Source organism: Schistosoma mansoni, chromosome 2 (genome assembly GCF_000237925.1).
Source record: "Schistosoma mansoni strain Puerto Rico chromosome 2, complete genome".
Taxonomy (NCBI): domain Eukaryota; kingdom Metazoa; phylum Platyhelminthes; class Trematoda; order Strigeidida; family Schistosomatidae; genus Schistosoma; species Schistosoma mansoni.
The window spans coordinates 27560058-27578489 of NC_031496.1; the positions used below are offsets into that span (position 1 = coordinate 27560058).

Here is an 18432-nt window from a genome sequence, read left to right on the forward strand (position 1 = left end):
GGAAATAAATAGTCCTCTGTTTTATGCGATAGGTTCCTTTTACAAATTTGAATAAAGCAAAGACAACAGTTGAGGCAGATTATTCATTATACTTTGTGGTTTCTCACCAGTTGCTTACAGCTATAAATGATGCGAGAAAATTGACATTAATGGTGTTGATGATGAATTTCATAGTCTTTTGCTTCCTGATAAGTTATCCTGCTTTCATATAAACAGGAATTTTCGAATGTGAATATTGTACGACAATTTATATTTATTCATTGAATAAAGACGTAGCTTTCATTATTTTTAAATATATTTAACTAGATTCACGTGGTGTTGTTTGTGTGTATCTTCCTATTGTTGTTTAGGACTGCAGCTGATCAGTCTATTGTTAGCATATATGCATCATGTGTGGATTGCCTCGACATTGCCTTAAGTCGCAAGCTATATAAGCGAGGATGGATAGTGGCTAGCAGTGGAATCCAGGACTCAGTAGATAAGTGGATAACGCAACGGTATTTGAGACGAGCGTTGCTGGATTCGATTCCAGAAGTGAACATCAACTCTGAGAGGCAGGTACATCCAACTGACGAGTGCCAAATAGGACGAAATGCGCGTCCTGGATTCTACTGATAGCCCTTATCCATCTTTGTTTATATTTAATTCGGTTTTTGAAAACAAACTCATTTCAAAACTTATAATTGTACATTTATTAGTTCTGCGGTACAACAACAAAATCACAGTCGTATGTTTCTGTATTGAATATTCAAAGAAGGTGTAGTGTATCTGGCAATAAAATATAAATGACAGAATGTTTAGTAAAATAATAATTTGGCATTACATTGTGATAACTTACGTCATAATATGTCAGTGAATAAAAAATAAGACGGGTGAACTCTATAATAGTGAAATTTACTTATGTATTAAAAGAAGAAAAAAAGAGAAAGTTTTACCCAAATAAAAACAAGATCAATTTTTAAAACTGATTGGAAAATATGTAAGCGAATTATCAAACTATAAGCTTTAACTGTGACAAAAAAGTGACAGGTATTTTCTGTGTTTTAATGGATAATTTGATAAAAACAAACTTTTCAGATTTAAATATTTTCGGGCGAAACTATAATTTATGAACAAATCAATCAGATTCATGATAACAAGTCTTGCATTTCGGTGAGATATTCTTTATCCATTTGGCTAAATAGTGTCTTGACATTTCAGCTGGTGTCAGTTTGTGATGAAAACCGTAAATACGATTTCTTATCCTAACCATCAACTGTAAATTACAATCGTTATCCTTCAGACTGGTTTAAAACCCTCATTTATCCCTAGTCAATAGGCAGATATACTTAAGGTCACTTTAGCGTCTCTCAAACGTCATCCATGAATTATAATCTCAGCAAAATTCGTGATAAATATGCAGTCATACTGTGAATTCTGTTCTGTAGTTATTCATTTACGACTGCTATCTTAGTTCAATTTCCCTATTGGAGTTAATTACATTGTAATCACAATTAGGTATGTCGAATGTCTAAACACCATATTCCATGAATAAAATATAAGTGATTAATGGTAAATATGAACTTTTTAGCTGCTCATTATATAGATAAATTCAATAAAGTTTATACAGCACGTCACCATATACCAAACATATAGTCCTATGGTAATAATATGTTTATTATTTAAACTGAAATAGTCGATATTGATCTTACTATATCCAAACTCCTTGTTCGGAGAGGATGTAGACTTTTGTGGCCCTAAACCTGACTCCAAATAGATCGTATGAATAATAGTTATCCAATGATTGTTATTGAAATATATATATCGTCAATCTTAGTATATAATCATCGACTTCAATCTCGTTAGTGAATAACGGAATTAGACAAATCAAATACGAGAATGAAGTTTTGAATATGTATATTTCGAAAAATCGTTGATGATGGTCTTTTGAGGGAATGTTTTATCATTATTATAGTTTAGTCGATTATATATGGAAGTCTAAAACATTTCGGTGCATCAAATCTGAGTGAGGCAGCCAACTTTTATGATTGAAAAAAAAGAAATATTTTAGGTATGATGCAATAAAACGTTTGAATGGTATTCTTGTTTGTTAAAAAGATACTTGCTTAACCTACCATGCGAACGTTGAAATTAAATAATTTAGGAAAGAAGATTGTTCATTCAGTGGATTCCATATGACGCAATTTACATAAGATGAACTTCGGCGGTTACTATAATGTGAGTGATTTACAAAACTGAGCAAAAAATTGACGAACGCTAATAAACATAACATTCCATTTAAATGTAACCTAAATTTTAATAGCAATATACTGTAAAAAAAACTTCTACATTTGATAATCAGAATACTATTATTTACTATTCAAGTTACACTGAAAATAAATAAATGTTAGCTGTTTTCTCTAATGTTTATTATCATGGTTTAATGTTGTTTTGATTACAATAACACTTAAGAATAATAATATGCTTTTCTTAATGTGCACGATTATAATTCATTCCAATGGAGACATTTATAATTGTTGTTTAGTAGGCTACAGAATTTATTAAGACCACTCTTTTATCAACATAGGGCTGCTGAGATTGTTGAATTTTAATCGACATCATTAACCAAGCAATCTGAAATTATCATTAAAGAGCTAAAGGCACTGGACAGCCGTTTCGTTCTAGTATAGGACTTCTCTGCAGTTGCCAATCGAAGAAAATGAGGACTAAACGTTTGCGCACGAGACCGAAGGTTCTGGGTTTGAATCTTTCGCGAGGGATCTTGGTTGCACACTAATAAGGAGTTTCATACTAGGACGGAACGGCCAGTGCTTTCAGGTTTTCAATGGTGGTCGATCATTCTTTTAGTAACAAATGAGTCGTTATTTGATATCATGTGTCTTATGTATTGAAGTAGTTCAATACAATCTCGGCATTATAATATGCTTACTTAATGGATATTAATTCACAAAATCATGTATCATAAAGTTACCTCTAGAATATTGACGTAAACACTTGACCATTTATGAATTAAATTCAGAGAATTGTTCTAGATAAAAGTGCAAAAGACACTATGATTCTTATTTCTATTAGTATTTTAATGTAAACTACAACTATATACAATCTTAGTAAACTTTACATGACAGTTGGATAGATAAGTAATTTTCACTGAATATAATCTTTTCACTGTAAGATATAATTTCTACTAGTGATTGATAGTAGTGTAGTTCATTGAAATTATACATCTAAACTTGTGATTTGTATTTCGTTTACTCAAGAATATTACAATCAACAGGGATCCTCTTTGGAGATATTAATTTCTTGAAGTGCATTTTGATTTGTAACCATTTTGGTGATATATATGTAATGCAGTTGTTAGGAGATGGGTATTAGGTAAGGATGGCAAATCGATTGATGAACTAGTGAAACTTCACCAGTTGAGATGGCTGGGACATGTGTTACGTATACCCAACCACCGACTGCCCCGAATACGATGTTTTATGGTATTGGAGTAGGTTGGAAGAAAGCTAGGGGTGGCCAGACCAAAACGTGGCACAAATCCATGAAGTCACTGACAAGTGGACTGAGCCATGTTTGTAGGTGTAGACTACTTGGTTAAGATTCGCGAGATGATGACAACAGAAATTAACAGACCCTAAATGACATTGCTCAAAATCGTTTGCAATGGCGAAGGTGCATCCACTCTTTGTGTTCTACCAAATTCTAATCTTGCGAATTCTTCATGTCCCTATCCTTTTTTCTCTTTCCAAATTTATTTCACTGGATTATACTCCTTGAATAACATTTTCAAGCCTAATCTTTCTGATTACTGCTTTATACTCTTACTACTTCTACCACTATGGGATTTGAATCGACAACTGCATCTCTATGTTGATGTGGTATGGCAACTCGAACTGATGTACGTACGTACGTACGAAGTTCTACATTGTGACTGACTGATATATATATATATCCAGTAATTTACTGTAACCTCTATGTTACTATGTTACTATCTATCTAAGGGGAAAGATAGCGTTTACCCTTTTTCTTTTTTTTGAATTTGAATATCTTTTTTTCCTTCTATGAATAGTGTCACGCAATGATTACTTAATTTAAATGAAAAAATATTCGTGCTTATAGATTGAAGGAAATTTCAGTGCAGATGTTATTCTCTATTAATGATTACTTAATTATGCTATTTTTTATATGATTGAATGAATATAAAGTAAATATTTTAGTGAGTTTATTACTTATTTTTGTTAAGTTTTGAATATTATAGAGGATGATCAGTTTCATAAAATGATAGTGTTACATCTTAATCATTGAAGATAGATAACTTTATTGATGTAGGTTTGTTCTCTGAGATGGATGGTTTGGTCGTGGAGCTTTCATCGTCCTTCTGAACGACATCATCAGCACAAACTTAAGGTAGAAGTGAACAATAAAATTTAATGATTATTAGAATTGAGATGATAAATTAATATTATCAGAAGGACAAAACGGCCGTCCAGTGCTTCCAGGTTTTCCATGGTGGTCTAGTTTCAATTGCCTCATGATGTCAACTATATGAAATCAATATTAGACAATAAGAATGGTTTATATATAGAAATGCAAGAAAATGTATGAATATATAGAAAATGTGTTAGAAAATGACAAGTAATCGATAATAAAAGATTGAGTAACTTGTCAAGTAGGTTAATTTTATGGGTAAGGAGTCAATTGACTTTAATATTGTTTTAATCAGACTCAAGGTAAATTACTAATGATTAGTAAGGCCTGTAGATATTTCTTCTCATTGAATCATCTAATTCATTACTGTACAGTATGTAAATGAGGTTATCACAAAAAACCAGATTTATCAAGCTAGTCAACACTTAAGCAATATTTATTTATACACAATATTTTTAAAAGATAAAGTTTAAAGGATAATACACACTTGCATACCAATGGAATAGATATATATATATGTTCTTACATTTTTTTGGAAAATTCTTTTCTATGGGATGGGGTTACAAACCTCATTCTCAACGTTTCTCCTTCAATCGGTCTTGGGACGAACACTAGCCTTAGGAGGGCTCTGATAGTTATACAAGCTTAAGTTCACTATCCCGTTAAATGTGTTTTTGTCTGAATTACATTACTTTATTGACCATATGCATTTCAAAATGGAAAGATGTATTAAGCTTCAATCCTTCAAGTTAATAATTATCAAGATATTAAGTCCGGTACAATCGCAGCTCTTTAAAAGAAGTCATTATTAATTTCTTTAACTATTAATATAATGCGAATTCTATGCAGGTTTACACTTGCTATGTTACAGGTCTATTCTCTGAAGAGAATTGTAAGTATGCACTGCTAAGTTCTCTCAAACTAATACAAAACATTTATGCCATAGTTTCGTAATTCTAAACAGTTTATCATTTGACAAAATGTGAGTGAAAAGATAACTGTTCAACTACAAATTATCCATCTTCTAATTGTTCTATATTTTACTATAAAAAATACTTGATTGTTATGTTACTCAAACTTTATAAACGTCTGAATTCACTTTTTATTGTTTGCTTGAATCTTCCCATTGCTGTTTAGGACTGCAACTGGTCAGTCTCTCTCTTAATGGCATAATGTGCGTATTGCCTCGATATAGCATTATTTCACAAGTATTTTAAGCAAAGATGGACATCAACTCTAAGATACTGGTACATCCAGCTGACGAGTCCCAAATCGGACGAAACGCTCGTCTTGGATCCCACTGCTTTCCACTGCCCATCTTTGTCTAAACGTTTGTTTTTCTTCTTCATCTGATTTACCTATAAAATGTATTAGACTACAAATTTCCTAAAGAAATTTCGATCATTTATATATCTGATTTCATATTCTTCATTTACTCAAATATTATATTTGATCTCATTAAAAAAGAATCATTTCCATTGAATACATTGTACATATTTAATGCGTAGGACAATTAAACCAATACAGTCATTAAATAAACCAATCATATAATGATTTCAAAGGAAATAATAAATTAACAATGACGATGATCACAACACCGTTTCTCGTTCAATTTTTATTTGTTAATATCATAAATTGTCTATTATGAATTGAAATTATAGAAGAAGAAAAAAAGAAGAAAAAAAAGAAGAAAGAAGAAGGAAGAAAACTGACTTGTCCATTCAAAGTTTCTTCTGCTTCTCAAAGTTTTTCTTCTTCTTCTTCTTCTTCTTCTTGTTTTCATTCAATTTTCGCCCACGTCTTCATATACAAAAAATAAGACAATATATTTGTATATAATTGACATCCTGTATATTACATTACGATTGATTATAAAAATTAATTTACTCTATATATTCACATTCTACATTGAATAGTTATTACCTATTTATATTTGTTAATCATTCAACATGAAGATGAACCGATCAATTCAAGATCTTTTATTATACTACTTAAATAAAATTTTCAAACAGCTAATTCGTAAGTCATGTTAGTTGTTATTTTAAAAAACTTTCATAGTAACGTATATATATATATATATAATGTTATATTACATTGAAATGTTGTTTACATGTATAGAAATATATATTTTGCTATATTACTGTGAAATCTCGAACACTAAATTGCAGCTGATTTGTTTCTAAGCTAACATAAGACTGGATGATGAAACATTTTTGGGCAGTTAATCTCATAAATGAAAAAGACTTGAAGTTATGCTGATAAAGTTGATAAAAAAAGTAGAGTGGAGGAAAACATTCCTCATCCTCTAATGCCAAACCTATAAATCGAAACAAGCCAAAAGATTGATCTTAAGTCCGGTTTTGTGGGTTTGTATAAAAGGGTAAAAGGGATATACTAAGGGTATTTGAAGACTTTGTCATACGAAAATTCAAACCCACTGTGTGTATTCAAAAGTAGTTTGTTCTCACTTTAAACGTACTCTGGTAATATTGGCTTATTATCCACAGTGATTAGGTTTCCTATTGTTTTCACATTATTTACTTTATTATCATTGTCTCCTCTTACCCTTCCCACCATTTCTAGTCTAGTTGACCTTTTACTTTTGTATATCAATGTTCTTAACAAGTATATGTGTGATCAGATTGTTCTTAACAAGTATATGTGTGATCAGATTGTTCGAAATGTATTGCGCGAATATATCACATAGTTCTGATAGTCTTCATCTTCTTATTAAACTATCGAAAGAAAGAGTTAATTGTTACCTTAACGATATTTTCATTCACTGCCTTTATTGTTATAAGTAATTTTTTAATTTTAAACAAAACAGGCAATGTGATATCGAAAATATTAATTAAATTATTTGTTAACTACTTACTAATAACAGAACTAATATGTTCTATCTTTCCATTAACTTAAATAGGTAATCGGAAGGGGTTTTGCGGAGATATAGTATTTTCATAGTTGAAAGCATAAGTCTATTGAAGTTAGACCGGTTGCTCAACTTCGGGAATTGATTGAAGTTAGACACAAACACCATCAGATGCCGGTTAAGTGGTCTATCGGTTAAGTGATCTGGCGCGAGACTGGTAGGTCCTGGGTTTGAATCCCGCGAGGCGAGGCACTGCTGAAGAGTCCCACAATAGGACAAAACGGCCGTCCAGTGCTTCCAGGCTTTCCTTGGTGGTCTAGCTTCAATCGACTCATGTTTTTAACTATGAAAATTAATTAGGTAAATTCAGAAGTAATTCAATAGTAACGGTTTTTTAGTATTAAAAACTCAAATCTCATGTGTAATATACATTTCGAATAGTAATAAGTCATTTTTTAATATTGACAGATAATTCCCATTTAAACATTAAAAAATTAATAATACGATGTTCCGCGAAGGGATCTATTTTCAACGAATTCATTATCAAGCTGTTTATATGATTCGTTCAAATCTATATAGATTTCTTCGTATCCAACTCCTAAAAATAACCGAAGCTCTCACCATCCATGAGCTCAAACCAGAACTATGCATACAAAAAAAGTACGTCCTATGTTTATCGTTACCAAGGCCTTAATTAATATTCTTATTATTATTACTGCGTTCCCTTTACTTATGCCTCATGATTTTATTTATAAATGCTCATCATATCTTCTTATTTTATTTCACACTTATATGACCTTTAATTAATGTAACTAAAAGCATTTTAATCATCTTATTATATTCACTAAATCTATTTTTATTATTCGTATTACGTAATCTAGTATTATAATCTTTCTATTACGTCATCTTGGTTATCCGTGTTCACACTTCTTCACGGAATTAGTACTTTAACAAAACACTTTCATATATATACGAATGTACAGCTTGAGGTAAGATGGTGGTTGGAGGTGGTCAACAGGAAACCCTGGACCCGCGTTTCGTGCTACTTGGCACTCGTCAGCAAGATGTACCTGTAATTTTGAGGGAACTGTTACTCCCTGGCGGATTCGATCGCGTGTCACTCAGCTTCACAGTCAGAGACGTTACAACTGAGCTAATGGGCTTGATAACAGCTTGATAACAAATTCGTTGAAAAGAGATCCCTTCACTGAACTTCGTGTTTTTAATTTTTTTTAATATCATTTTCATTTTTAAGGCCTTTTATATTCAAACTCATTAGTTATTCTATTAAAATAACATCATATCTCATGAATAAATCTGTTTATCTGATTGATTCTTTCCTATTACATGTATGTCAATTCATTGAAATAAACAAAAAAGAACATTTTTATTTTGTTATTTTCATTAATTTACAATATATACAGGTAAAGGGGTATAAATAATTCAGTTGATTGATTGATTGTTGTTGTTATGGTGTATATTCCAGTAGATTTTTATTATAAAATGACATAAAAAATAGTTATTCACATTTTATATAGTTGAAATCATGAGCCAATGGGAGGTAGACCATAATGGAAAACCTGGAAGCACTGAATGACCGTTTCGTCCTATTGCGGGACTCCTCAGCAGTGCGCATCCACGATCCTGCCTCGCAACATTCGAACCCAGGACCTATCAGTCTCACTCGCGAGCGCTTAACCACTAGACCACTGAACCGGCATCCAACGGTGTTCGAATCTCGCGAAAAGCAGTAACCAGTGGAGTTCAACCAGGTCTGTTGGGAGATATCAGCTCACTGAAGATATTGGTGAATGGTTGCTGAATTTGATGGATTGGTTGAAGTTAGACATTGACACCGTTGGATGCCGGGTCAGTGATCTGGGGTTTAAGCGCTCTGGCGCGAGACTGATAGGTCCTGGGTTGGAATCTCGCGAGGTAGGATCGTGGATGCGTACTGCTGAGGAGTTCCACAATAGGACGAAACGGACGTTCAGTGCTTCCGTGTTTTCCATGGTGGTCTAGCTTCAATTGACCCATAACTTTAACTATATAAAATTACTAAAATCTCCATAAAACCCCCTTCCGATAATTATTCACAATGTTAAACAAAATGGATAAATACTCTACAATGTACTATTTCTTTTGAATTCTACTTTAAGCTATGAACTAATTAAGAGAAATGAAAATTATAGATTATTCCTAAAAATAAACTGTGGCATTTCAGTAGTATAAAACATACTGTTCAGATTATTATTAGTAATTATATGATTTAATTGCATATTGTAAGACAAGAAATATCAAGTGACGTAAGTGTTTCCAATGATATACATTTCACTTTTAAACGCTTTTTCATATAGACACTGAAATAATGAATATAGGTAGGACTATAATTTCTAGACGAAGCAATCAGATTCACGATAACAGGTCTTGGATTTTGGTGCCAAATTCTTTATCCATTTGGCTAAATAATGTCTTAACATTTTAACTGATGTCAATTCGTGATAAAAACCCTAAATCCAATTTCCTATCCTAACCGTCAACTGTAAATTACAATCTTTATCCTTCACACTGGTTTAAAACCCTCATATAGCTCTAATCAATAGGCGGACATTTTCAAGATCACTTTAGCGTCTCTCAAGAGTCATCCATGAATTATAGTCTCATCTGAATATATATTTATATTTATTTGGTAGTGTGCATTGATATTTCGGTCTTTTCATAAACTCTGATAAGTTTTTTGATTGATAATCATCAGGTATTATCGTGCATGTTTTTCCCGCTTATTATTTTTATCAGTGTTTTCTCAACTAATTCATATTTCCTGTGTATCAAGGTACTGTATATAGTGACATCAGCATATACTTCACAATGAATTATCTGAATATTAGGTAAAATGGCTTCATCGTTGTCAAAAACAGAAAATTCTAAAATCTATCCATCTTTATAAAAGAATTACATTGAGTTCTTCATTTAACAATGAAATTTCTTTAGGAGTAGTGTATACGTGGTTTTTCATGAGAGCAAGTTATATCGAATGTTTGCAACAAACGTTCATGATTAACAGGTTTAGTTATTGTTGTGGATCGTAATAGAAGCCTAAAGTTCACTTTACGAAGACTAAAGATAATACACGTCAAAGATATGTTAACTTGATAATTTGATAATTAAGAAACTATCATTCTACATGACGTCCTTTATAGAAAATAATTCTATGAACCTTTTCATCTTCTGAACATAATGTGATAAAACAATAATTCGTTTGACAAATCAATTATCCATAAAATTTATTGGTTCATGACGGATTATAAAAGAAAGTAATTTTATAGTTGAAATGGTGAGTCAATTGAAGTTAGATCACCATGGAAAATCTGAAAGCATTGGATGGCCGTTTCGTCCCATTGTGGGACTCCTCAGCAGTGCGTATCCACGATACCGCCTAGCGAGACTCGAACCCAAGACCTATCTGGTTCGCGCGCAAGCGCTTAACAACTACACCATTGAACCGGCATCCAATGGTGTTAATGTCTAACTTCAGAAAGCTTTAAATTATCTAAATGTTATTAATGAGATGATTTAAGTTACAAATCAACAGCGAAAAACTGAAACTTGTATAAGACTGACAACTTTAAATTAATAAATATTAAATCGGAAAATTGAACTTGGTTAAGCTCACTTATATTAATAAGTATAATGATATTACTATTGAGACTATTTATATTACTGATAGATTTATAAAGTGTTTAAAAATGATACGATTATTCCGTAATACTTTCTTACTACGATAAGTTTTCTTTAAATATTGAGGTCAAATGATACATTTTAGTGATTAGAAATATAGTAGAAAACAATATTTACAATTATGAGATAGTGAAGAAGATTTGTAGTTCAAGTGGATAATCTTGAAGGAGTTTTGTTCTTTGAGCTGGATGGCTTAGTCTGATGATGTCTTTCAGAAGGACGATGAAAGCCCCACAACCAAACCATCCAGCTAACATAACAAAACTTCATCAAAATATTTACAATTAAATATCCTTATACTAAAGATTGAAAAATACTTGACCCCTAGATCTGTTAAAAATGTTATATATATATGAGACACTTAATGGATTGTTCAAGTGAACATTGTTATAATTTAAAATGAAAAAAACATATCAGCATTTGAAAGTTTACTTTAAAACTTGAAAAATGTACTTGAAATTAGAAAAGGATTTATGAATGTCCGAACTCTAAGTTAACACTATAGTAATAAAGATTTTTATTATGAACAAGGGTAATTATCCGGTTAATTTTTTCAAATGATTTTTTGTAGGGGATTTATGAAAGTATGTTTCGGAATATTACGTTATGCGATGTTTTGTATGTAATTACTCACCTATTTGACTGTGTAATAAGAAGACGAAGATTATCAGAACTATGTGATGCATTAACGTAATACATTTCAAACAATCTGATCACACATATACTTGTTAAGATTATTTATGTATAAAAATAAAAAGTCAACTAGACTAAAAAATAGTTGTGGGGGCAGGTAAAAGGAGACAAAGAAAACAATTTGAAACCTCATCACTGTGGATAATAAGGTAATATTACCAGGGTAGGTTTTAGGTGAGAATAAACTTTGAGTTTGAATTTTCGTATGACTAAGGCTTCAATAAACCTTAATACGGAATGTATTGCACTAATATATCACATAGTTCCGATAATCTTCATCTTCATATTACATTATCGAAATTTATGAAAGGGACTAATTGTTTTAGACATATAAAAAGATTAGTTGTGTGTGTATATTTCTAAAGCTATTTGAACTTCATAAAATAAGATAAACTGTACAATAGTTACATATTTGAATGAACTATTAGATGAAAATCAGCAGTTTAAAAGATATTTTATTGCTAAATTTCATAAGAAGAACAGTATGAATGGAAAAGGTGAATTTCCTTATCTGGTGATATAAATTTACATTTCTTCTGATAATAAGTATTATGAAGTAGTTGTAAACAAACACATGTTCTATAGTTGAATTCATGAGTCAACTGAACCTAGACCACTATGGAAAACCTGGAATCACTGGACTACCGTTTCGTCCTAGTACGGGACTCCTCAGTACTGTTCCAGAGGTTAAGCTCTCGCGCGCGAGACTGATGGGTCCCCAGGAGTTCCAGTGCTTCCAGGTTTTTCATGGTGGTCTAGATTCATTTGACTCATGTATTAAACTATAAAATTATAAAATCTCCACAAAACCCCTTCTGGTAAACACGTATTCATCGTAAACATGACTATTTGCTGTAAATGTTTTGATTAAATTGACCAAACTTACTTTAAATACCTAAAATTTTATAAAATATGAAATGAAGACTAACTTTAGAAAGGAATAATGCCTAACCAAAATGTAGAAAAATACACAAGATCAAGTAATTCATCTTTTCACTTGATCATAATTCAACAATCAACCATTAAGTTTAATTATTAATGTCATGATATGAAGAATTATTTATTTGCTTGACGGTTTATTTTCTGTTTTGGTAAATGCTTAGACAGTAGTATAGGATGTTCCAAAGGATGTCTCACCAACTATACAAAACTTTAAATGTTCTTTAGCAAGTTGACAATTCCTAATTTATAAATAGTATTGACTTACTGAAGTTTTATTTGAATGTAATCACGATTAATTTAATCTAAATGATTTGAGTGTGATTAAAAAAGAAGCAACAGTAGCACATGATTGTAGAGTACCAGAAAAAAGCAAGGTTATACGTTGCGCAAGATCATGAATCGATTAAAGTTGAACATTTACACCGTCCAGTGGTCTAAATGCTGAGCGTTCGCACGCGAGACCGAAGGTACTGGGTTCCACTCTCACATGTGGAGTCGTTGATGCGCACTGCCGAGGACGAAACGGCAGTCTAGTTCTTCCAGATTTTCAATGGTGGTCTAGCCTCAATCGACTCATGAATTCAACTACTAAAAATTACTACCATCTTCAAAAATCCTCATTTTGATTTGTTTAATTTATTTACAATCCCTTTTATATAATTATTATAATTATGTTTTTTTTAAATCTCAGTTTTAGAATATCAGAATGCTCAAAACACCAAAGTGATTCGCGAAGAATATTAATGTTCGTCAGATATAAAATATAAAAGTTTCATTAGAAATAAAGGAATAGTAACGGTTTCACCAAATTAGAAAGTGATAGACCCACCAATATAATTGTAGATTTTTCTCACTGTACATATGTTGACACATTTCTGTTGGAAATTCCGTATCCGTCTAATGTTCTATCTATTTCTATTCAACTATGGTAAATGTAACGATTGTGTACTCCATATAGACGATTTGAATAATTGTGCAAAATTGGCTGGAGTTACAAGAATTCCAGAAAAGTATGAAGGATTTGGTTTTGGTTTTGGTTCAGTCGGTGATGTGGAACAGATGTGTCGGTAAATATATCGCATGTAATTTTCATTAACTTTCATGTGTAACTAATATTAAATAATCTTAGTAATTTTTAATCATGATTAAGTACAGGAACATGTTAATCGTATTACCTATACCCACTCAGTTAAATGAATAATACTTCAGTTACATTGAAATTAAGTAAAACCTCTTATAGGTGTCTAATTACGGTTGGAGAATCAGTCAATCAGTCAGCTACAACGTAGGACCAGGCATATATTTGTATCGGTCCAAGTTTCCATACCTCGTTAGCACAACAAGATCAACTCCAAATTCATAGAAGTAGTCAATTTAGTGGTGTTAATATATAAAAGAAAGGTTGTATATAAGGATATAGTACAGGAAGAAAGACAGATATGAAGCAATTTTAATCTCAAGGTTTAAGGGAAGATAAAGAGTGTATACACCTACGCCATTGTGATCGATTCTAAGCCATGTCACCTAGAGTCTCCAACCATTGGTTACGATAGTCACGCGGACCCCAACCAAGTAGTCTGCATCTGCCAACATGGCTCAGGCTAGAAGTTAATGACTTCAAGCTCTGATGCTACTTTTTGGTTTGGCCGACCCTATCTCTCTTCCAACCATCCCCAACACTAGTCAGCAAGCTGAAGAATAAACCAAATTCATGTAAACACAAATGATCAAGTTGATTTTTGTTATTTTACTGATAATGAACAACTGAGTCTTTTTACTTTTCTTTTCTATAAATGTCGAAGTTACTTCTTTTCAAAAACACAATGTTGTATAGATGGTTGGACAGCAATACTGTCACAAATATTCATATCATCAGATAAAATATCATAGTGATTATTCGTTTCCTACTTCAGTATAAATAACTCTACACTATTGGAAAACATTAGAGCATGCTAAAATGCAGATGCCAGAATGAGACTAAGTAAATTTAAAACGTGAGGATAGATAATGGGTATGAAAAACATGATTAGAAAATTACTAAATTATGTTTATACAAAACGTGAGACGCCTACTGCTAACAATTTTTTTGTCATTGTATACTTTTATTACATTTGGATGCTGTTAGAAGTGCATCTTCTAATTAATTTGTAATTAAATTCACTTAGTATTACTTGTTTGAATCTTCCCATTGTTCTTTAAGACTGCAATAGACCTAAATCTTTGCTTATAATGCTTGTGAAATAAGGCTACATCGAGGCAATACGCACAGTATGCACATATGCTAATAAGAGATTGATCAATTCCAGTCCTAAACATCAATGAGAAGATTCAAACAAACAATATCAAGTGAATTTCAACTTCACCCCATTGCACAAGCAAGTGGCTATCAGGACTCAGTAGTTGAGTGGATAACGCGATGGCGTTTGAAGCGAAAGATACTGTGTTCGAGTCCCAGAGTGAACATGAACTCTGAGATGCAAGTTGTTTCAGCTGACGACTCCCGAATAGGATGACGCGGGTGTCCTGGACTCCACTGCTAGACACTATCCATCTTTGCTTATCATTTGTAATTAGTTTTAAGCTGTCTTGAATGGAATTTATTGTTTATTAAACGACTGTCTGTTATATGATAAAGAATTGAAAAGTGTGTTTGACAAACATTTCAATTCGATCGAACGTATTAATGCCAAGATACATATAATATGTATATATAACAGTCTTATTAGTTTCTTGGACATTTTATAGATTACTTTTCTTACCAGTGATAGTGAACCTTTCTTACGAAAAGTGTACGTCATTGATTGACACCATTTAAAGAATTATTACATATTTCGAATCAGTAGTTACCTGTTCCATCTATATGTGGAATTCCTCATGGATAACCATTCACAAAAATAAGCTGAACATCCTACAGATTTTGATACAGTAAGCTGCTATAGGGTTGCTTAACCTTTATAACGTTTGGAATTGGATTCTGAAGTTATGTCACTGTTATACTAGTATCGGACTTTGGTGTTTAGAAAATTTTTACTGTAGAGCTTCCCACAATTAACAAGTTATTATCCTGGTTTATGATCATCGTCAATCAGAATATTTCTTGTTCTTAATTTATTCTTATTGTTTATTTTATTTTTTCAGAACAAAATGGCATATCAAAGTGTATTCATGTGCTCAATTAACTATTCTAAATCGTTGCTCACCTGAATCGACTTCTCATTTTCGAAATATAATGTGGCAATTTATTTTTGATACAACACCTTATGAAAAAGCAGCAAACTATTTATGTCAACAATATAATCTACGTAGTACGTGAGTTCAATAGATTTCTGTTAACGATCAATTCATTTTTTTGTAAATCCTTTATGAACAGATTTTAATGAGTATAATATGGAACTAGACAATTTGACGGCTTCCACGTATACACAATACTAATGTGTGTTGAGTATTTCACATCTTAAGTGTAGATGAGTTTTTAAAAAGAACAACTGTTTGGCTTTTTTCCTTACTTTAAATGCCATAAAAAGCCCGTAGCAGAAAGACTGCTCTTATTCTTTTGCAAAAGCTGAGATTATCCTTTTGAATAGAAAGAATCAAATTGGGTTCCAACCTCTTTGACTTAAGTCAGAAGAAAGGAATCAAGAGACTGATTTTAAAATGAAGAGAGTTTTTGTCGCGAAGTGGCGTCACATAATTAAACAGTTCATTTACTGCAGAGTGACAATTATGTTTAGACAGGTTACCTTACACTTAACAGTCGTATTGGATATGTGACTATAATTTAATTACATTCAACGATTTAGTTGAAAAAGAATTAAGTACCTGTTCAAGTGATATTAAAGTAAAATTTCCATTTTAAGATGTTCTCTTCATAGGACTTTTTTGTCAAGAAGGAACTGTTAATAAAATTATAGATCTCAACACACATTTTCGATAACCACTGTTGTCGAATAAATGTACTTGGGGATAAAGTATAAAGTATACTCATCTGAGTGGCAAAAAACAGACCAAATAGAATAGTTTTGATTAAAATAACAATCCAATGTTTATGGTTTCTAATTTTCAACGTTATATTCCGAAGTTATCCTAAGATGGTAAGAAATTCACTGATCAAGTCTTATTTTCACTTCTAAAAATGATCTTAGCTGATTATGTAATATTACATTAAGTTTCAATTATTTCTTACACTCTTGTGATGACTACCTTCTTTTTTCTTCCATACAGTTTTCAGATATCATCGAGAGAAATGTCTTTCTGCATATGAGTCTCAAGTTGAAAATTGTTCCAAACAATATTCAGATCTTTTGTCTCAAACATATTTGCAACTGGCTAATAGTAATCCAGTGAACTCACGCAATGCCGATGAATATGCCAATTATATGAAATCAGTGTTACGTTCAACATATTGTACGTAAGTTGAAAAACTTTCTATAACTTTTACATTTATGGTGAGGCTCAGTACCTCAAATATCTAATATCAGTGTGATTTCAGTTTTTGAGCTTAATGATTTAATTAGGAAGCTTTTATCAACTTTCTCAATAAAACAACATATATAAGCGAACAATATTGTTTTCGATTAGATCCTCATCAGGCTTTACTCTAATATACAGTAATATTTATATGCATATACGAAATTATTAAACCAAGCAAGGCAGTTTATGAGCCAATGATAACAGTGGAATAGATTACATAACTAAAAACAATAAGTGAAAAGTACAAATTGGTAGTATGATAACAAGTTTACTAGTTGTGATAAGAATAATAAAGGCTTGAATCAATGTTACATAATAGGAAAATAGGTCAATGATTAGAAAAATATAGACTCTGAAATAACACTCATAGAAATTATAAGATTACGTAATAAGAAGTGTTCAGATAATTGGAACGTGAAGCGAATATTTGAAAAGATAATAAGTAAATAATTGGTAGGGGGTTGAAGAAAAATAAACGAATAAAGAGTAAGGAAAATAAAATTATTTATTAAGGCCAAGGGAGAGATAAGGGTGTTACAAATGTCTTATGAACACAAAGACTTGGGTTGTTGGATCGAATTCCTATAGCTTCTGCTATGTGTAATGGACGAGATCGAACCCCATAAGGAAAAGTAGTAGGAATACGATAATTAACTTTAAATGACTGATTTCTGTCAACTTTATGACCGCTATCGATCAAATGTGAAAGAACCGAGCTCCGTATCGACTTGACCATACCTTTTCCTAACCACGAAGGGAGGTGTTCACTAACTCTTTGGTTCAGTTGTCTGGTAGTGCACCCAATATAGCTTTCTCCACAGAAGCAGCTGAATTCATAGATACACATAGAAGTGGCATAACCAGGCAACTTATCCTTTAGTTGGGGAATCATCATAGATCGGGTCGAGTACGAAAGACAGAGGTCGGCTGCATTAAACGTTCTTTTCACTGCTCTAGCCAGTCTATCCCGTAGTACATCATCAGCTAAATCGCAGCTGGATTGTAGTTTCAGGAAGAGAGGTTTCTTGGCAGCTGTTGATATCTTTATTTTCTTATTTGTTACATGCAAGTGTTTCTTCAGGAAACCTTGTAGATAACCCCTTTCAATCAACGTATTATGTATGGCCTCTAACTCATTGTTAATTGAATCGACTGAGCATATCTTCCTAGCTCTATTTGCCAGACATTTGACTAAGTTTCTTTTATAGTGGAGAGGTACAAAGCTTAAGAAGTGTGTGTACTGGTTTGATGAAGAACTTTTCCTAAACACACTTCTACTGATAGGACCGCTC

General features: G+C 32.1%; 1 protein-coding gene across 1 annotated transcript; it reads left to right on the forward strand.

Moving 5' to 3' along the window:
• Positions 1 to 13531: 13531 nt before the first annotated feature.
• Smp_146050 (hypothetical protein) lies at positions 13532 to 17082 on the forward strand (the record flags this gene model as incomplete). Its single annotated transcript, XM_018796271.1, has 3 exons — positions 13532 to 13737; positions 15809 to 15979; positions 16899 to 17082. The coding sequence occupies 3 exons, from the start codon at positions 13532 to 13534 to the stop codon at positions 17080 to 17082; spliced, it is 561 nt and encodes a 186-aa protein (XP_018650500.1).
• Between the last annotated feature and the right edge of the window lie 1350 nt (positions 17083 to 18432).